We start from the raw sequence: 21886 nt of genomic DNA on the forward strand, positions 1-21886 counted from the left end.
TGATTTTATACAGAGAGGAAGGGAGAGAGATAGTTAGAAACATTGATGAGAGAGAGTCATCGATCAGCTGCCTCTTGCACACCCCTTACTGGGGATATGCCTGCAACCAAGGTACATGCCCTTGACCGGAATCAAACCCGGGACCTTTCAGTCCCCAAACCGACGCTCTATCCATTGAGCCAAACCAGTTTCGGCAATATGCTGATTTCTTTAAGAACTTGAAGCAGGAAGAGAAACATTCAGGTCTCCAGGAAGAAGAGAGGGGGGTAAAGAGTTAGATCGGCGTTGGACCTTTTCACAACAGTGGATCCAAGAAACTATGAAGCAATACGTGCCAAGTTCTGAGGGAACAATGTTTGACCCAGGAACTTTGTGCCCAGACAAGTTCTTCATAAAATATAACAGAAACAGCCCTAACTGGTTTGGCTCAGTGGATAGAGTGTCCGTCTTCGGACTCAAGGGTCCCGGGTTCAATTCCGGTCAAGGGCATGTACCTTGGTTGTAGGCACATACCCAGTAGGGGGTGTGCAGGAGGCAGCTGATTAATGTTTCTCTCTCATTGATGTTTCTAACTCTCTATCCCCTCCCTTCCTCTCTGTAAAAATTTAATTATATATATATATATATATATATATATATATATATATACACACACACATACACACACACACACACACACACACACACACAGAAACAGACATCTCAAACATGAAAGAAGCCAGGAGGTAAAGCACTTGTCAGCCATCGACCCTTGGAAAACTCCTTAAAGGGAAATGCATTTAAACAAGAGATGAATCAAAATAAGAATCCAGGGATGAAAATGCTGGGTGAAAGGACCCGTTTAAATATTAGTTCGTTTAACTATTGATAGACTAAGGCTGAACCACAACATGAATTATGGGTTGCAGAAAAGAATGTGCATAAAATAAACCCTGATACAGTAAAAATGACAGGATAAAGAAAAAAAATGACAGGATAAAGGGAGAGAAAAAGGGAAAAAGTGTAACTATGCTAATAATTGTTTTTTAGTATAGACACAATTGATACTATATAAAACTGAAACATGCATTTAAAAGAAATGCACAATATTCTAACCTCCTAACAGTTTCATGATCTTTTTTTTTAAATAAATATTTTTATTGATTTTAGAGAGCAAGGGAGAGAGAGAGGGAGAGGGAGATAGAGAAGAAGAGAGAGAGAAAGAGAGAAGAGAGAGAGAGAGAGAGAGAGAGAGAGAGAGAGACATCATTGATAAGAATCATTGATTGCCTCCTCCTGTATGCCCCACACTAGGAGTCGAGCACACAACCCAGGCATACGCCCTGACCAGAATCAAACCTGGGACCCTTCAGTCCACAGGCCAATGCTCTATCCCCGAGCCAAACCAGCTAGGGCGCTACACCATTTTACATATTAAGACATTTGGGCACCCACAAATGTTGGTATGACGAGATTTCCGGAACCAATCCCCTGCAGATACTGAGGGCCAACTAGTTGAGTTTTGGGGGAGTCAAAACTTATATGTGGACTTTTGATTGCACAGCAAGGAGTGGTCAGTCCCCCTAACCTGAATTGTTTGAGGGTCAACTGTAATCCATTAAAAAAATGGGTGCATTTTTCCAAAGAAGATACCCAAATGACCAAATGGTACATGAAAAGGTGCTCGATATCACTCATTTATCAAAGGAATCTAAATCAAATCATTACCTCACATCAGTTAGAATTGCTGTCATCAGAAAGGTAAGAGATAAGTGATGGCCGGGATATGTAGATAAGGAAACTCTTGTGCCCTGTTGGGGGGACTGTACACTGGTACAGCCACTATAGCAAACAGTATGAATTTCCTCAAAAAATTAAAACTACCACACTCTCCAGCAATTCCACTTCTGGGAACATATCCCAAGGAAATGAAAACATTATGTGAAAGAGTTATCTGTACCCCCATGTTCATAGCAGCATTAAGCAGTATTATTATTTACAATAACCAAGACATGTTGACAATCTAAGTGTTGCATCAACAGACCAATGGATAAAGAAGCTGTGTTATTTTGTATGTTTGACTATGTATACACACACACTGGATGTTTATTCAGCCATAAAAGGAGGAAATCCTGTCATTTGAAACAAGTTGGGTGCATAGGTGGACTTTGAGGGCATTATGTTAAATGAAATAAGTCAGACAGTGGAATCTTAAAAACAAAACTCAAACTCATAGAGAGAGAGAGAAAAGGCCAGATTTCTGGTTACCAGAAGCAGGGTGGGTGTGGAGGAGGAGAGGGGGAGTTGGGGGAAGGTGGTCAAAAGGCACAAAGTTCCAGTGAGAAGATGAATAAGTACTGGGCATGTACTGTACACAGGATGACTGGTGAACACGGCTGTATGGTACCTAGGGAAGTTGTTAACAGAGTAAACCCTAAAAGTTCTCATCGCACAAAAAAAAAAAAAAGAAAAAAGTTCTCATTACATGGGAAAAAAAAATTATCGCCGAAACTGGTTTGGATCAACGGATAGAGCGTCGGCCTGCGGACTGAAAGGTCCCGGTTTCGATTCCGGTCAAGGGCATGTACCTTGGTTGTGGGCACATCCCCAGTAGGGGGTGTGCAAGAGGCAGCTGATCGATGATTCTCTCTCATCGATGTTTCTAACTCTCTATCCCTCTCTCTTCCTCTCTGTAAAAAATCAATAAAATATATTTAAAAAAAAATTTATCTATAGGAGACGATGGATGTTAACTTTCCGTGGTCATCATTTCACAGTGTACCTTAAACCTGTCCAGTGCCGAATGCCAATCCTATCTCAATAAACCGGGAAACATGTAGACCATCTGCAGGGAGTAGAGACAATCAGACGCCAGCACGGTGCTCGATGGTTCCTGCTGAATCACCTTACCCAACATCAACAAAGACCTGACGGGAAGTCTGTTTCATGCCGTCTGTGACACACTGATGGGGTCATGCACATGGCAGTGTGCGGCTCAGCCTGCTGTGCTCCGTGTCTGCTTTCCTGTGCACACCTGACTCCCCAGTGACTCTGACAGGCATGTGGCCCGCCACGAGTGTGACATGCTTGCGTGTCTCCTTTTGATGCTGGCATCCCCACGCCCAACAGAATGTCTGGGCCCCCGGAGGTGCTCAGGAGTGTGACAGAAGGTAATGCAGGCGAGACTTAGCGCCTTTGGTCTGACAGCCCAGGGACGTTCTGGCAATCTCACTGGGAGCCAGGCTGGAGGCCAGTGGCCTTACCTGTTTTCGGAGGAGTCCACCGCAGCCTTCTCCAGAGCAAACGTGCTGTCCTCTTGGCCCCCCAGCCGCAGCCTCCCAGCCACCTGTCGCTGCTGTGCTGGCCCCGCCGGGTGGCACTGCACCGGGTGTTTTGCCAGGAAGCCCGCGTTAGATAAGGCCCTGGCGGAGCCGGAGTCAGGAGGGCCAGCGGAGCCTTTTCTTACCTGACAATGAAGCCTCATTTAGAAACAGCAGAAACCTGTGCTGGGAACTGGAAGCACCAGCCAGCCTGGGCTCTCGCTGCCAAAGGGTGATTAATGTGATGATTTACGGCGGCTGCTTCTTCCGATTACAAAGCCCAGGAGGCCGGTGTGTGGCCCGGCCCAGCTGCAGGCTGGTGGGGACTGAGGAGGGGTGGGGGGACGGAGGGTGGGGGGGACAGAGGAGGGTGGGGGCGGGGCTGAGGAGGGGTGGTGGGGGCTGAGGAGGGGGTGCAAGTCCATTCCCCCCTCTGGCAGGGGCTCAAACAGCTGCCAGGCTCTGGGCAACGCGTAGCCATTCGGACACAGAAGTGCCTCTGAATGGCTGACCTTTCGGGGCCCTCCAGCTGTGTTTAGGTTTAGGGATTTCAGCCTTGGCTGGGGGGCAAACAAATCTAATCCTAACAAGAAAAGAAAAGAAACAGACTTAGCGTTGGATGCATGCAACAGAGCTAGGCTGGCTGCACACTGTGTCTTGTACCCAGTGGTGAATTCCACTCTCCCGCTCCCAGAGTGCAGCAGGGAGGGGTTGGTGATTTGCTGAAATGCGGCATGAGGTGGGGGCTAGCCTGTTTCTGTGCCTCAGACAACAAACAGAATTATGGAAAGGTCTCAGGCAGACTCAGGAGCTGTCCTGCCCAAGTGGCTCATTAATACGACTCCTTTGGCGGCCCTGGAAGGCAGACAGAAAACCCGGCTGGAGCCATTCCAATCAGGAGACCCCCTTTCTGACTTCTCTTCTCTTCCGAGCTTCCTGCGGAGGAAACAAGGCTTCTCTCGTTTGTGTTGGCCTTGGCTGTTTGGAAGTGCGGGTACTGGGGGGAGGGGGTCTTTAAATTGGCCCTCAGTGGACACGGCCCCCTGTCTGGGCTGGCGCTTGAAGAGGACAAAGACTCAGCTTGGATATGGCGTCTGGGATGCTGTGTGACAGGTGGGCTGTCACAAGCGTGAGGGGAGAATTAAGAAATCGAGGTCGGGCCGTGTGTGTGTGTGTGTGAGAGTGTGTGCGTGTGTGTGGTTTGGGAGGCGCTGAGAGCTGGTGCGAGGACACAGGTGCTGGTTTCAATTTTAATCAGCAAGGCAGGGGGGGCCTGCCTGGGTAGGTGGCAGATTCGGGAACTATATTTGGCCGGCCTGGCTTCCACGGAGGAAGCAAATTCTGAGTCTAGAAGCGAAGTAAGCAACCACAGTCTAATTAACCCCCCACAGACTTACACCGAAGTTCCCTTTAAACTGATGGAGAGGCCCTCCGCCAATGGCAGTGACATGTGTTCGTCCGCACATAAACACCCAGGCAGAGCACAGGAAAGAGGTCTGAGTGCTTCACGATGCCTGTAATGGTGGTGCGTGCAGCACAGCGCCCTGCCCCTCCCCTCTCTAACAAGAGTGCTTGCTGTCTTTGCCCCAAACCGTGGCGGACTTGCGTGCCTGGAGCACAGCGCTTGCCCAAGCAGCTGATCCTTGGGCGGAGAGGCAGCTGGCATCATGCTCAGGGAACTTTCCAGAGCCTTCAGGGGTGACTCCACAAGCAAAAGCCAGGCAGGTAAAGTGACACCATCTCCACCCGGTGGCGAGCTGAACAGGTGGTCAGACTGGAAGCTGCACGCAAAGCATTTATTGGCAGAGAGAGGGGCAGGGAGGCTGCCCAAGCCACAGGCTACTTCGGTTTAAGGCCAAAGAACCCTCTCCACTCCGGGGAAGCTTTTCAGCTCAAGGGGATCTAGCAGGGAATCCAGCTCCGGGAGCGTGGGGGATGGGAGGCGGTTTGGGGTAGATGGGGGAGCAGGCGGGGGGAAAACTCCTCAAGGCACTCCATTGGCCACTCGGTGAGGAGGCAGCGTTTTCTTCATGAAAAGAGGTTTCTCCACTAGCTGAAACAAATAAACAAGAACACATTTGAGCGAGAGAAGCTATGGATGATCAGAAATTAGTAAAGAGATCACAATTTTAAGATTACAGGAAAGGTAGGAATCTCGTGGAAAGCAGTTGGCCTTTGGAATAAGACAACTTGGGTTTCTTTTTTCTTTTTCTTTTTCTTTTCTTTCTTTCTTTCTTTCTTTCTTTTTTTTTTTTTTTTAAATAGATTTGAAAGAGAGGGAGAGGAGAGAGAGAGAGAGAGATTTGTTGCTCCACTTATTTATAGAGGCCTGACGCACAGAATTTATGCACCATAGGGTCCCTAGGCCTGGCTGGTGATCAGGGCCGATCCTGGCCTTCCAGCTGCCGGCTGGGGCCTCCCTTCATTCCGCACCGTCCCCTGGTGGTCAGCACACGTCATAGCGAGTGATTGAACTCCCAGTCTCCTGGTTGAACTCCAGAGGGGAAACTTTGCATGTTAGCCATATATATATATATATATATATATATATATATATAGACTAGAGTCCTGGTGCATGAAATTCATGCACTCAGGGGCACGGTAGGCATCCTCAGCCTGGCCTGCATCCTCTTGTAGTCTGGGAGCCCTCAGGTGGATATCCCCAGTGCTGCTATGGAGGTGGGAGAGGCTCTTGCCACTGCTGCTGAGCTCGCCAGCTGTGAGCCTGGCTTCTGGCTGAGTGGTGCTCCCTCTGTGGGATGAATTGACCACCAGGGGGCAGCTCCTACGCTGAGCATCTGCCCCCTGATGGTCAGTGCGCGTCAAAGTGACTGGTCATTCTGCCGTTGGGCCAAAACCGGCTCTCCAACATCCCCTGAGGGATCCCAGATTGTGAGAGGGTGCAAGCCAGGCCGAGAGACCCCACTGGTGTACGATCGGGGCCAGGGAGGTTGGCCAGCCTCGGAGGTACTGCAGGAAGGCTCCAGGGCATGTCCAGCCTGTCTCACTCAGTTTTGATCAGTTGGACTCCAGCAGCAAGCTAACCTAACAGTCTGCCTCCTGATGGTCAGTGCACATCATAGTGAGTGGTTGAACAACCTTAGCATATCATTAGCAAATTACACTTTGATAGGTTGGACAGATGACCAGACACTTAACCTATTAGGCTTTTATTATATAGGATTCATTGCTTCTTGCATGTGCCTTGACCAGAAATTGAATCAGGAAGATGCTGTAACCAACTACCTGGCCAGGGCCAACTTGGGTTTCAAATCCCTGCTCCACAGGTATTAGCTGAGTTACCTTGAGCAAATGACTGAAGCTCTCTGGGACTTTCTTTCTTACCTATAAAATGGAGATAATGATATAGTCCTAGCAGGGTTTCAGGGGAAATGAGGAGAACAGAGAATCTGAAATTGTGCTGGCACACAGCAGGCACTCACTAAATGGGCATTCTTAAATTCTTGAAGAATAGTCAGCTTAATTCACCATTTTTTATGTTAAAACAAATTTGTGCACTTATTCAGATGTTCACAGGCATGTGGAAAAATGAGCTTGGTCAGAAACATCCAGCGTCTATAGTCCACAGAAATGAATCCAATAAAAAGACAGTTGGAGGGGAGCTGGAGGACACGTTTTCCGCTGGAAAGGAGGAAGGGCTGGTTGCTTCCCCGTGGCTCTCCTGTTTCTGGAGAGAGGGAGGTTACGGAGTCCCAGCTCTGGCTCCACCTCCTCGTGTGATCACAGAAAACCGCTTTTCTGTTCTGGGCCTTTGCAGTTTTGCTGGAATCACAGGGGTTGGACTATATAATCGCTAAGCTATCTCTTGGAACTGATATTCTGTTCCTTAGTCAATGTATGCCACAGACGGGGCCTTGGAGGGAGATATGAAGATATAGAATTATGATCTAATAAAGGCTTGGATTTCCTTAGAGAGCTTAGAGAACTAGTCCCAGAACTCGTGCAAAAGCTCCTGTAGTCCTCACCCGTTAAAAAAGACTGCCTATATACATCGATGTATATATGTGTGTGTATACACATGCATACATTCATATACATACTTAGACGTATATATGTCATCCCTATCCTTGCCTCTCTCCAGTGTAGAGGCTGGAAAAAGTTGCTTTCCCAGAACCACCTGCAGGGAGGTAAGGCCATGTGAGCAGGTCTGGCCAATGAGATAACAGGCAACGTCCATTACAGGACTTCTCAACACACTTCCCCTTCACTGGCTGGTGAAGAGGTTACCCAGGGAAAGGCCGTTCTTGCTGCCCTCTCTTCCTTCCTCCTTCTTGTCATGAGTGAGAGGACCTGAGGTCGGGAGCTGTGGTAGGCATTTGGCCACCATGGGGACAAAGATGAAGACAAAAAAGCCAATATATTAGGGATGGTAAGTCAGAAAGATGGAAAGGGCGTGGGACCTAATGAAATCATTGAGAAGCCTGGGCCACCTCATTTCTGGAACTCTCAGACAAACACGGGTTATGTCCTGGCTGCTCCCGGTGTGGTCTGCGGGCCGGCAGGATAGGCCTGACCTGCGAGTTTGTTGGAAGTAAAGACCATCAGGCCCCCACCCAGACCTACTGAAGCAGAATCTGCATTTTAAAGAGATGCCCAGGTTTTGGGTGCACATGAAACTTCAGGGCCACTGGCTTATAGCCCCATTACGTAGGCTCTATTACTTGCAGCTGAAAGCATTCCTAACAGCTACCATGTATGTTACAGTAAGTCCTCATGTGACATTGTTAATGGGTTCTGGGAACTATGATGAAATGATGTATAAGGAAGCCAGTTTTACTACAGAATAATCTATATAAACAAGCGTTAAATTCCTATGGCATCTCATCAGTGTCATAATGACATGATGTTGAACTAAATGACCTTATTGGAGAACCTGCTGCACTAGGTGTGTCTTAACATTTATAGGCACATCTACATGTGTATGTGTATACCTGTTTATATGGTTATAAACAGGTGTGACACATTTATGTATACATGCACATTTATAATATATATTTGTTTATATATTTGTGGAAGGACAGAGTGGGGCTATGGGAGTGTGTGTGTGTGTGTGTGTGTGTGTGTTTTGGGGAGTTTGGGGTGATTTCTTCTATCTTCACTACTTCTATAGTGTTTGAAAAATATTTTATTTATTTATTTATTTTATTTATTTATTTTTTTTTACAGAGAGGAAGAGAGAGGGATAGAGAGTTAGAAACATCGATGAGAGAGAATCATCAATCAGCTGCCTCTTGCACACCCCTTACTGGGGATGTGCCCGCAACCAAGGTACATGCCCTTGGCCGGAATCGAAGCAGGGACCTTTCAGTCCGCATGCCGATGCTCTATCCACTGAGCCACACCGGTTTTGGCTGAAAAATACTTTAAATGATGAGTTGTGTTCCTTTTACAATTAGGTAAGAAGAGACCTACCGGCTCTCCTCCCTGTCCAGCAGATCGTGGCAGGACGCCACGTCCCTCTGCAGCTGGCACCTGTGCGCCAGCAGATGCTCGCGGGTCTGCTGCTGCCGCTCCGCCTCCTCCCGTATCTCCTGGAGCTCCGCCTCCAGCCTGCGGACCACGGCGCCCAGGTTCTGCAGCTCCAGGTCATGCCAGTGCTTGGCGTCCTGCAACGTGTTCTCCAGGCCTCGTTTCTACAAAAGAGGGAACGTGTCCGAACTCAAGGCCGATGGGCAGGGCCCTTGGAGAGGGAGGTGTGCAGAGCAGTGGGAGGGGCTGGCATTGGTCGGGTCGGTTGCTAGGTTTATGCGGCTTGGTGTATAAATCATGAATCCTCAGGAGGCCAGACTCTTGTTTAGTCTAATTCGCTGATCCTTCTGATGGGGGTGGGGGGTGGATGTGTGTGTGTGAGACATGGAGGGGGTTGGATGGGAGGTAGAGAAGAGGGAAGGAGAGGGAGAGAGGTGAGATATAAGAACAAGAGATGAGTGAGAAAATGAGAGAGGAAGAAAATGAGAGAGAAACTGACACACACACAGAAGCAGTCTGCAGGTGTTGCTTCAAAGAAACCGTGCTCTCTGAACTGCCTCTGGGCCTTTTTGCTCCTTTTCTCTCCCCCTGGGGGGCCCTATCCCCTCCCCCCCTCCACTGCTGAAACCCCACCCACCATTCCGCTAAAATGCTGTCTCCTCTGCTCCCTCCCCCAGATTATCAGAATCACAATGAACGTCTCTGGCTGTTCTATACTCAGCAGTTGTTTCTTTAGTGTTTCAGGTGCCCATTTGGGCTAGTTCCTCTTCCTCTGGTTCCCCCTTCCCTGTGGGTTCCCTGTCGCCCCATCCCGAACCTGTTACTCTCTGAACTGTGTTTCCCGGGCCTGTTAGTTGGTCTCTCCCTCACTCATGATTTTCCCAGTCCGCCTGCTAATGGCTCCTGCAGTGATTCTGTTAGCACAGACTTCTCTCCTCTCTCCAAGCCCTGGCCCTCTCCTGAGCTTCCTACTGACTGGAAATAATGTGCAGTCCAGCGCACCTTAAATCAAGGCATCCAAAACGGACCTGCTGGTCTTCTCTGTCCTGCGCTGCAGCAGGGGAACTCCGGAGAACTAGAAACTGGGGAAAGACACACCTCTGGTCTTCTTGCTTCTCTCCCAAACGCAATCGTTACATATGTTCTGAAAAGTTTCACAGGAACGCCCTCTCTTCTCCAGCCACCAATGCCCAGGATCGATGCCCATCACCTTTCACCAAGAGGGACCTCAGTGGCCTCTTAGCTCCTCTTTCTGCCTCTGGTTCCTCCTTGTGCTGCATGCCCCACATGGAAGCCACGGTGCTCTGTCTGAAGTCCAGCTCTGGGCCTGTCTCCCCTCTGCTCTAACCTCCTCCCCAAGCTCTCCAGGGACCCTAACACGGCACCCACCACTGTCCAGCTTGGTGAGTGGTGATGGTTGACATCGGACGTGTAACACCTGTGATTTGGAAAAATGTCTTACAGAGCCATGGCTGGGTCATCGGTTTACAGTGTGGGCTCCGTGTTCACAGGTGACTCCTCCCTGTGGTCCAGGGCCCTTTGATGACTCAGGACCCACTGCCCAAGCACCAGTTTTCCCCAACTAAGTCCTGACATCCTGGCCTGGTTCCCACGGAGATGCCTGAGCTGAGGGACCATGACGAGGCCGCTGCTGTGGGTGCCCCCACCCAGGCCTGCGAGGGGACGTGGACAGCACCAGCAAGCATGCTATGGTCACAGCAGCACACTTACTCCCCAGCTTCTGGACATTGGAAGGGATGCCTTTGGATGATAGACCCTCCAGAAAGTAAAATAGTGGTTTCTGGTCTTGAATTCCTGGTTTGAGTGAACACAGAGCTTGGTAGGCCTCCAGCACCATCATTGATGCCTGGTTGCTAACACACAGAATCTTGTTGGAAAGGGCGGTTGAATGTCTCATCAGCTCAGTTGGGGGCGTTGTGTGTGGGCAGGTTGTTCTGACTGAGGGCTAGGACCACAGCAGATAAAGAGGATGACCAAGGTAGGTCCTCATGGGAAAGAGAGAAAGCGGAATTTAGAGCGTCATGAGTAGAGGAAGCAGGATTTGATGGCAGAGCCTGAGCGCCAACCCCCAGTCCCACAGGCTGGCTGTGGTCTAGACAGAGATAGAGCCAGAAGGGCTTGGCTCCTGCACTTATTACTGTGTTAATGGGGAAATCCCTGAGCCACGGATTTCTCACTTGCAAAATGGGATGGCAGCCACGGTCCTGTCTGCTTCTCAATGCTTCTCCGAGGATGCTTTTATGTAGGTGTCCCTTTGAGGAAATTTGGGGCACTGCACCAAGCAATTTGGGGACACAAAAGTAACGAAGCCTGGGTCCTGCCCTCAAGGAGTTAATGTGACTCTGGTGGAAGAGCTGATTTCACCTCACGGACCAACCCGAATGTGAGTGGGTGGCAGGTGGGAGGACCACCCGGCTGTGGGATCAAAATCTAGGCTCCTCGGTGGGTGTCCCATTTCCGTGTTTTCACTTGCCTGTGCCAAGGGTTTGGCAAGAGGAGCAGGTGGAGGTGGGCAGACTTGAGGGGAGAAGTCTCCTTCCAGCAATGGGAAGAACACATTTAGGGCTCAAGGCAGGAAAGGAAAGGGCGAAAGCTGGACATTAACATGAGGATCTGGTAAGGGAGGGCTTTCTGTTGTTGGCTGAGCCCCAGCAATTCCAGGGGCTGGGGACCCTGAAAATGCAGCAGAGAGAAGGCAGTGGATAGAGGCATGCCCAGATGGTGCAGCACGAGACAGGGGAGTCTATGAAGGAAAGGGGGGTGGATAAAGCTTCTGAGATATTTCAAAGTGGGAAATGGAAACCAGAGACCTTATGTTGGGGACCTTAATTTAAAATATATATAGATTTTAAATTATCAATATATATTGATTTCAGAGAGGAAGGAAGAGGGAGAGACAGAGTCATTGATTGGCTGCCTCCTGCACGACCCCACTGGGGATTTAAGCCTGCAACCCGGGCATATGCCCTTGACCGGAAACGAACCTGGACCCTTCAGTCTGCAGGCAGATGTTCTATCCACTAAAGCCAAACCGGGTAGGGCGGGGACCTTAATTTTATCTGCAGGATAATACAGGTGACAGCATCTGCTGAGGGGCAGAGGTGAGGGTCCCGGAGGCTTGCTGAGAACAGAAGCTGGAGGGAGCAGCTTCTGGGAACACAGTTCCTCTCTGCTTTGTTCAGTCATCTGTGCACAGGTTTTCATTACCAACAAGGGCTGAGCTTTTGGAGGTCAGGAACGATCCCCTTCAGATTTGCCTCCCCGGGGGCTAAGGGGAGGCCCTGCACATTGCACGCACCCAGTAGGCATGTGTGGAATGTGTGCTGAGCGATGGGCCACCTGCTACTGAGGAGTCATTCATCTGGGCTTTTTTTTTTTTTTGATGTTGGCTTGAGAATATGTCCTCAACCTTTTGCCTGGAACTTTCTGTCGCCAGAAGAGTGACACTTTTGGCAGCCACAAGGACATCTGGGGGAGGAATGGCAGTCCCTTCACTGTGCCTAAAGCTACAGAGGTGAGAGGCAGCACCCCTATTTGGGTGTTTATCAGGGTTATGGCAGGTGAAAAAACTGGTTACATAACATTCTCATACCTCTGAGTGAATGATGCCATTGCTTTTAGATATTGTTTTGCTTGCTTAGTGAAAGTAGCATTGCTTTAAACTGCAGTTTTCTGATTTTTCTCACCTCAGGTCCTTTACTCACACCCCCTTGCTCTGGCCCAGATCCCATCAGAGACTGAGTGGGACAGGAGTGGAGTAACGATGGCCCTGGCCGGGTAGCTCAGTTGGTTAGAACAGTGGTCGGCAAACTCATTAGTCAACAGAGCCAAATATCAACAGTACAACGATTGAAATTTCTTTTGAAAGCCAATTTTTTTTAACTTAAACTTCTTTTTAAACTTCTTCTAACACCACTTCTTTAAAATAGACTCGCCCAAGCCATAGTATTTTGTGGAAGAGCCACACTCAAGGGGCCAAAGAGCTGCATGTGGCTCGGGAGCAGCAGTTTGCTGACCACTGGGTTAGAGCATTGTCCCGATATGCCAAGGTTGCAGTGTGGATCCCTGGTCAGGGCACATACAAGAAACACCAATGAATACATAAATAAGTGGAACAACAAATCTCTCTCCGCCTCTCTCTCTCTCTCTCTCTCTCTCTCTCTCTCTCTCTCTCTCTCTCTCTCTCTCTCTCATCAATCAATCAATAAAAAAAGTGGAGCAATGAGATGCATGTCATGTTGTGGCAAGAAGACTGAGCACCATCCTGAGCCGGCTGGGCACCGTGTGACCGTGTTGGCCGGAGGACAATGGACCTGGGGAATGGTAGACACTAGAGGGAACCGGAGGTGATGGCATGAGTGTGGCCACAGGCAGAGATAAAGCTGCTCCTGAGGGAAACTACTGGGATAAACACCTGAGCTAACTTCATGGCAGGCCTGATTGGAGGCTTGATGATGAAGCGGATTTGGGTGGCAAAATTGAGATGCAGGTTTATGGGGGGTGGTGGGAGAAAGGGGCATCAACAGTGGTATCTGGTCAGCCCGAGGGCTTGAGGCTGATGGGAGAGAGGCTTCCTGGGCCTCAGTGGACTAGACCACCTCAGCCACGCCAGGATCACATGAACCACCCCCTTCGTGTACAACTCGCTGGTGGTTGACTCGGTACACGTGGCCCTTGGAGGGCATCCAGGAGGAGCTGTGCTTGACAACCTAATAGAACCTTAGTCCACCCCAGAGAGCAGAGGTGGGCTGCTGTGTTATTAATAACCGTTTAAATTAATAATAATAATTAATGATATGAGAGATCTGCCCACCAACCACAGTGAGGAGCTTCCCAGGGGTGGTGGGTGGGTGCCCCAGGAGGGACCCCGGCGTGTGGGAATAATGAAGGAGTTGCTCCCAGGAAAGGGGGAGCAAGCAAGGGAAGCAGGACAGGGCTGTGCAGGGGAGGTGCTAGGCCAGGAGGTGGTCTCAGCCAGAGTCTGGCTGCAGCCTGACCCCATGGCCTGACCCCACGGAGGCCGGGACAGTGAATTACCCCAGAGGCCTGGGTCCACTTTGAAGCAAGTGAGCGGGGCTTTTAAACCCCCTGTGATGCCAAAACCGGTTTGGCTCAGTGAATAGAGCGTCAGCTTGCAGACTGAAAGGTCCCAGGTTCAATTCCAGTCAAGGGCATGTACCTTGGTTGCAGGCACATCCCCAGTGGGGGTGTGCAGGAGGCAGCTGATCGATATTTCTAACTCTCTATCTCTCTCCCTTTCTCTCTCTCTCTCTGTAAGAAATCAATAAAAATATATATAAAATAAAAATATTAATAAAATAAATATCCCCCCTCCCCCCTCCCGTGAGTCAGTCATTGGCTGGAAAGGTGGGACTTCCGCCCCCTCAAACCCCAAGCATCTTCTGATTGGCTGAGGGCCATTCTCTGGAGCAGAGGGGCGGCTGGGAAGGGGCATCTGTGGGCATGAGTGGCCCACAGTCACTGCAGCCGGGTCCTTGCCCTATCTCCTATCCTTGTGATTGGGATCGGATGGGCCTCTCTCAGGCCTCAGACCCCTAGGCTGGGAGATGAAAGCCCGGGGCACACACCGTGACCCCTGTGACCCCAGTTCAACCGCGGGAGTTAAAATTGTCCCAGGAAACGCCAGGTGGCTCCCGGCCCACTCACCAGGGCCCGCAGGGACTCCGTCTCCGCCTGCAGGCTCTGCGCTTGGCACGTGGCGCCCTGCAGCTCCGCCCGGCGGGCAGCCGCCAGCCGCTCCTCCTTGCTCTGCCCGCGGGCCGCCTGCTGCGGGGACAGGGAGAGGGTGAGCGGGGGAGGGAGCCCCGGACCCGGCCTTCTTCCCTCCCCCTTCTGACCACCTCCCCGCTGCCTCCAGCTCCGAGGAAACGGCTATGGATCTAAATATCCTTCTTATGCTGCAGGCGCCCACGTCAGCCCCTATACAAACATTCATTCAGTTTGAACACAGGACGCATGCAAATAGAATGGAATTCAAAAAGATCTTCCAAAGAATACACGGTAGGAAGTCTAGAGTCCTTTTCTCCCTGTGGTGCCAATTACCCAGGTCTCCTGTTTCCAGTTTTTTATACCTCCTTTCAGAAATACTTCAAATGTGTACCGACCTTCCCCCTTGCTCTGGTGCTTAGTATAGCTTAGAAATTATTCTAGCATATCAGCATATACCCATCAGTTCCATTCTTTAAAAAAAAAAAATCCTTATTGTTGAAAGCATTACATATGTCCCCGTTTTTCCCTTAGTGACCCCTCCTAACCCCCTTCTACCTCCCAGTTACATTCTTTTTATTTTTAATTTACATATATATATATATATATATATATATATATATATATTATTGATTTTTTACAGAGAGGAAGGGAGAGGGATAGCGAGCTAGAAACATCTATGAGACAGAAACATCGACCAGCTGCCTCCTGCACACCCCCACCAGGGATGTGCCTGCAGCCAAGGTACATGCCCTCGACCAGAATCGAACCTGGGACCCTTCAGTCCACAGGCCGACGCTCTATCCACTGAGCCAAACCGGTTTTGGCTACATTCTTTTTAACGGCCACGTAGTATTGCCTTACTTAGAAGGCCCAATCATGGACACATTTAGGTTGTTTCTAGTCTTTGCCTGTTATCATCAATGGCACAAAGAATAACCTACAGCCCTCCTCTTGATTATGTGGGAATATCTCTGGGGGGTAAATTCCTCTTGTGGAATTGCTGAGTCAAAAGGGCAGGCTCCGCAATTTTGAGAAATGTTGCCAAATTGCCCTTCAGAGAGTGTGTAACCCCTCCCAGCACTGTAAGGCAGATTAATTGTTAGCCAACTTGATCTGATACGTTTCCTTGAAGAAGAAGAAGAAGAAAAAAAACATGTCTGGTCACACTTGTGATTATCAAGGGGGCGGTCTGGGTTCTGAACCTTCTCTGTGAGCGAGATGGACATGTTGCGATTCCTCCCCATACACTCAGGAAGCAGGCCATTGTTACGCTGCCCTTTGTGGGGGGAAAAGGGAAAAAACGAGAGCTCACCCACATCTGTAACTTCAAGCCAAGTCTGATGGCGTGTCACCAAGCCCGTGATGTAGGAGAGAAAAAATCTGTTTTGTCTCCTAGGTTACTGGCTCTTTGGATTGACCATTTTTACTACATATGAATACTTATTTATAGAATTGTGCAAAAATAGTCCAACCTAATTGACTGGCTAAGAAACCCCAGTCTCAGTAGTAGTTCTTCCAGTTCTTGCTGTTTAAGGGCTGTTAAGAGCTCAACAAAAATGCCCATGAAAGGCTTGGGATCTGCTCAAGGGGAACAGAGGCCGTGGGCCCAGCTCTGACGGGTTGGTCGTTGGCTGTGTGTCCCTAGGCCGTGATTCAGCCTCTAAGTCCCGCAGAATGCAATGACATAGTCCCCTGCCCACGGAATGCAATGACGAGTGGAGAATGATAATCACATGGTGACTGTCTCCTGAATCACTTGAGGCTTCTAACAGGTTATGCAATATAGAAGCCTTTAGAACCCTAAAAGCATGCAAACATTGGCTGTATATGTTTCCTTTAAATATGTTCTTTAAAAAAAAAAAAAAAAAAAAAAAAAAAAATATATATATATATATATATATATATATATATATATATATATATATATATATATATATTTTATTTCAGAGAGGAAGGGAGAGGGAGAGAGAGAGGTAGAAACATCAATGATGAGAGAGAATCATTGATTGGCTGCCTTTTGCAAGCCCCACTCTGGGATCAAGCCCGCAATTCAGACGTATGCCCTGACCGGGAATCAAACCAGTGACCTCATGGTTCCTGGGTTGATGCTAAACTGCTGAGCCACACCCGGCTGGGCTTCTTATTTTTTTAGATGGAGAGGAAGGGAGAAAGAGAAAGAGACAGAAACATTTATTAGAGAGAAACATAGATTGGCTGCTTCCTGTACGCCCCCTAGTGGAGGTCAAGCCCACAACCCAGGCATGTGCCCTGACTGGGAATTGAACTAGTTTATGGGGTGATGCTGATTCACTGAGTCACATTGGCAGGGCTGCATATGTTTTGTATATGTGGAAAGTAGTATTAGCTAACACATGAGTTTGTAAAAGCCACTATGACTTGAATACTATCAATACTAATGATAACTGCTGTGTGTGAAGCTCTTACTCGGTGCCAAGTGCTATGTGAACAATTCTTAGTCCGTGATCTCATTTAATCTTTACGACCCTATGAGGCAAGTGTCATTATTGTTCTCATTTTACATGAGGAAACTGAGGCACAGAGAGATTGAGTCTTTTATTCCAGATCATATGGCCTAAGAGGGGCAGAGCCATGACTCAAGTGCAGCCGCAGACTCCAGAGGGGTGCCCTTAACCAGAGCTCAATGCGGTCACCGTCACCAATGCATCAACCTGAGACCCTGAAATTGGGGTTGTCTTCCCAAAGTGAAAGCAGATCACTCTAAAATACCCCCATTGTCTTCCAAGTCTTCCTGGGATCAGTAGCCTTGTTCTTCCTTCTCTCTTTGGGGTTGGGCCTGGCCAGATGGGCTGAGTAGGTGTGTGGGAGGCAGGAGAGGGGGTGTCCTGACAGACAAATGGAATCAGGTGACACGGCTATACAGAGAGGCTGGGGCAGCGTGTGCTGGAGCCGGTTCCTAACAGCGTACAAGAGCCGACTGTTAAATTTTCAGGAATGTTGTAAGCTGGTTGTTAAACACAGCCATTATTAAAATTCAATCATATCAATTCACAATTAAGTAAGTTATATTAAAAAAAAAAAATGGTGCCTGGCTGGTGTAAAAAAACAGGAACCAAGAGGTCACCAGTTTGATTCCCAGTCAAGGCACATGCCCGGGTTGTTGGCTTGATCCCCGTTGCATGACTTCCTTTCTCTTCTATGTTTTTTATCTCTTTATCCCTCTCCCTTCCTCTCTCTCTCTCAAAATCAATAAAAATATATTTTTTAAAATGGTAATAAATACTCAAAACACATCACTGGCTAATTATTTACATCGTATCATTTTCTGTGCTACTGAGGTTTGTGTAGATTGATGGTACCTGTGCGGTGAGAGTCAGTGATGTGTACCTGCCCAACTCTTCCCAACTCATTCACATCAAGTGAGTCTTTTGAAATAAGGGTGAGAGTATTGACACCATGGAAATTGGCAAACTCCACCAATCAGATTGAATTACTATTTTATGGACTGTCTAGATTTTAAAAAGGGATGCAGAAAACGTTAATAGTGCAGATTAAACTTAAAAGTGGGTCATGCCCTAGCCAGTTTGGCTCAGTGGATAGAGTGACGGCCTGAGGACTGAAGGGTCGCGGGTTCAATTCTGGTCAGAGGCATGTAACTTGGCTGCGGGCACATCCCCAGTAGGAGGCATGCAGGAGGCAGCTGACTGATGTTTCTAACTCTCTATCCTTCTCCCTTCCTCTCAGTAAAAAATCAAGAAAATATATTTTAAAAAAGTGGGTCATGTCTGTAGCTGTTGCATTGGGAATGGCACAAAAATTAGCAAGAATATTTTTCCAATATTTGAAAACTATTGTCTGATTCATAAAAAAGCTACATTATTGCACAGCTGGTGTGGCTCAGTGGCTGAGCATCTACCTATGAACCAGGAGGTTGCGGTTCAATTCCTAGTCGGGCCTCCAAACCAGCTTGAAATCTTGGCCCCACCATGCAGGGAGCTGGGTTGCACTCCGTGTATATTTCTGGGGCATACGGACATTTTGAAATATGGGGAAAAACTTCAAATTAAAAAAAATTTTTTTTTTTTTTTTTAAATTACATTTTCATGTCACTGCCTGCGAAGGATGGATGCGAGAGAAGAAAAGCAGCGTGCTTTCGAGTAAGTCAGGATGGAGCATGTGAGAGTCTCCTCATGGAGGGGGAAAGGCCATTTCCAAACCCGGCCCGCTTCGCTGAGGAGCATTGCCGTTTCCCAAAATCTCCTTGGCGATGACCTGGAGTGGGAAGAAATACCACTGGGCAGTGTGAGGGGAGAGGGAGAGCTGGGAGGAGGCAGAGTGTGGAGAGGCACAGGCAGGTGTGTGCTTAGCAGCACGTACGCAGGCTGAACGTGCACCGCCTGAAATGTGTGTGTCCTGCCTTGCCCTGAGCAGGCGGGGGTGGGGGTGGGGGTGGGGAAAGACCAGGAGCTCTCTGGGTTTGGAAATGGTGAAACACAGCCACACTCTGCTGCAGAGCACAACTGACTGCTTTGTTCTAAGTGTCTTGGCCTCCCAGGATCACAGTAACCTCGTTCTATTTATTCATTATCCTGGAGAAAGGCAGAGCAATGAGCCCTAGGGGTACCCCGGTTCCCAGTCTGGTATCACAGAGCAATAGTACCCCGCGGGGAAGGCACAGGGCCTTGGTTTGGAAAGATCCTCACAGAGCCTGGCAGAGGCAGCTAGCCCCTGGGACATCCTACAAGATGTCACTGCTTATTCTTTTATTCTTTCAATCCTCAGCTGAGGACATAGGGAGAGAGGGAGAGAAGGAGAGAGAGATATCGATTGGTTGTCTGTCCCCTGCATCCCAACAAGCAGGGGCTGGAATCAAACCCATGACCCTTTGGTGCAATGACTATTGAGCCAGACAAGGCATGCTTGTTCATTAAGAAAACGAATCATCGTTCCCCATCCACGTAATCTGTGTAGGCCAGCCTGGCAGTGAGGGTGTCAGTTCAGGGAGGGGCTGTCTAGATCTGGTGAATCTGTCAGCCTCAGTGATGGAAAGTAACCTTGCGGGACGATTTGATCATAAATTCCTAACTGAGCCGGTCATGGTGGTAGTCACACCCCAGGCATGGAACTCCCTTAATAAAAGGTTTGTCTTTGTGTTGAGCCTTGTCCATTGTTCTTGTTCATGTAGGTCCCTGGTCGGCAAACCACGGCTCCCGAGCCGCATGCGGCTCTTTGGCCCCTTGAGTATGGCTCTTCCACAAAATACCACGGCCTGGGCGAGTCTATTTTGAAGAAGTGGCGTTAGAAGTTTTAAGTTTAAAAAATTTGACTCTCAAAAGAAATATTCAATTGTTGTACTGTTGATATTTGGCTCTGTTGACTAATGAGTTTGCCAACGACCACGGGTCTAGGTTAACAGCCCTTTGAGATGCCAAAGGAATCCTCTTTTCCAGTCCCCCTCGGGGGCTAACCACCCTTAAGGGAGCATATGATCTCGTTGCGTCCTGTACACCATCCCTCTTTGCAGTATTGTTTAAGGTTAACAATCATTGTTTTTAAGGCGACATCCATTCCATGTTATTCCATTTGATGATGGCTGTAAAACCCTTTCTTTGCACACGGGCTACAGAGGCAGCCTGAGGTAATGTAAAAACAGTCCTATGTGTTTCTCCATTTTTCTCTTTATCTAATCAGAGATTTCCCCACCTTGCTTTCTCCACCTGACCTACCATCAGTGGATTTCATGGGATCCTCCTTATCTCCCTCCTTTGATCCAAATGCAGAAAAAGAACTGCAACACTGCCATTTTCCATAGCATTTCCTCAGTCCGATGAGCTCTTGCTTTTGGGGATGTCCTCAGTTTGGCTCAAATAAATTCATATATTTTTTTTTTCCTATAGACTTGTATATTCTTATATCAGCAGTAAGAAAGTAGGGTTTGTTTCATAGCTCTGCTACTTGGGTCAGTTACTTAACCTCCCTGTGCCCCAGTTTCTTCCTCTATAAAATGGGTAAAACCACAATCCTATGCCATATCAAGAAGATTATATGAGAAAACACCTATCAAGTACTTAGCTCCCTGCCTGGCACGTGGAAAGAGCTCGCTCAGTGCTTTGCCGACACTGCTTTCACCGCACGTCCCTTTCTGCCTGCGGAAGGTGGTCCTTCTATCCACTGCCTCCCACTTGCACCCCGGCCAACCTCCACATTAGATTGTGAGTACAACTTCTCAGTCACCCCTCTATCCTCTCTGACATGGCTTTTTATACCCAGCACATACTCGACTACACTTATTGAAGGTCTATGACATGTGCCAGGCACACACTGGAGACCAAAGGAGAGGAAGATGCCTAGCTGGTGTGGCTCAGTGGTTGAGCATTGACCTAGGAACCAGGAGGTCACGGTTTGATTACTGGTCAGGATACATGCCCGGGTTGCGGGCTCCATCCCTAGTGTAGGTCCTGTAGGAGGCAGACGATCGATGATTCTCTCTCATCATTGATGTTTCTATCTCTCTCCCCCGCTCGCTTCCTGTCTGAAATCAATAAAAATATATATTTTTTAAAAAGTAGAACTATCATATCTTCTAGCTATTTTACTTCAGGTATTTATCTAAAGAAAATGAAAACACAAATTCGAAAAGATATGTGCACCCTCACATTTACTGCAGCATTATTTACAATAGCCAAGAGCAGGAAGCAGCCTAAGTGTCTATCTACGGGTGAATCGATGTAGAATGGATTATGAACCAGCCACAGGAGAGAACGAATTCTTGCCATTTGCAACAACATGGATAGACCTTGAGGGCATGATGCTAAGTGAAATAAGCCAGATGGAGAAAGACAAATACCAGATGATTTCACTTATATGTAAAAATCTAATAAAAAAAACCCCCCAAAAACAAAAGCCCCAAAAACAAACAAATAAAATTAATCCCATAGAAACAGAAAACAGATTGGTTATCAGAAGGGGAGAGGGTTTGAGGGGTTGGCGATATGAGTGAAAGGGTCAACTATGTGGTGATGGATAGTAACTGGACTTTTGGTGGTGATCATGGTGTACAGATGCTGAATTATAATATTTGATAGATCCTCCCTTCCCCCAACTGAATGACGTAAACTCCACCTGCAGCCTGAACATTCCTGAACACCTAACCAGGCACCTTATATGGACTGTACATTGAACTTCCAATCAGCACCTGCCAAGTACCCTAAGGTCCCCCACCTCCCCATTCCTAAGTCCCTAAGTGCCTAATCATGTGCCTTATATGAAACCACCAATCAGCACCTGCCAAGTACCCTAAGCCCCCGGTTCCTAAGTCCCTAATCAGCATGTCCCTTCCCTTTCTCCCCTCAAAAGGCGTTTCACCC

General features: G+C 48.3%; 1 protein-coding gene and 1 long non-coding RNA gene across 2 annotated transcripts in view; one reads left to right on the forward strand and one right to left on the reverse strand.

Moving 5' to 3' along the window:
• The first annotated feature begins 3357 nt into the window (after positions 1-3357).
• LOC311631726 lies at positions 3358-10586 on the forward strand. The gene is made up of 3 exons (XR_014796634.1): positions 3358-3590; positions 8717-9013; positions 10301-10586. It is a non-coding gene; the product is annotated as an uncharacterized lncRNA (long non-coding RNA).
• Positions 8729-21886, reverse strand: part of BFSP2 (beaded filament structural protein 2) — a gene marked incomplete at both ends in the record, with an annotated part of 34695 nt that continues 21537 nt past the window's right edge. Inside the window, 2 exons of the mRNA XM_084902150.1 lie at positions 8729-8953; positions 14478-14577. Coding sequence (XP_084758276.1) covers positions 8729-8953; positions 14478-14577 — 325 coding nt within the window. The remainder of the gene's footprint in view (positions 8954-14477; positions 14578-21886) is intronic.

This window comes from Pipistrellus hanaki, assembly GCF_964339955.1.
Source record: "Pipistrellus hanaki genome assembly, chromosome: 13".
Lineage (NCBI taxonomy): Eukaryota > Metazoa > Chordata > Mammalia > Chiroptera > Vespertilionidae > Pipistrellus > Pipistrellus hanaki.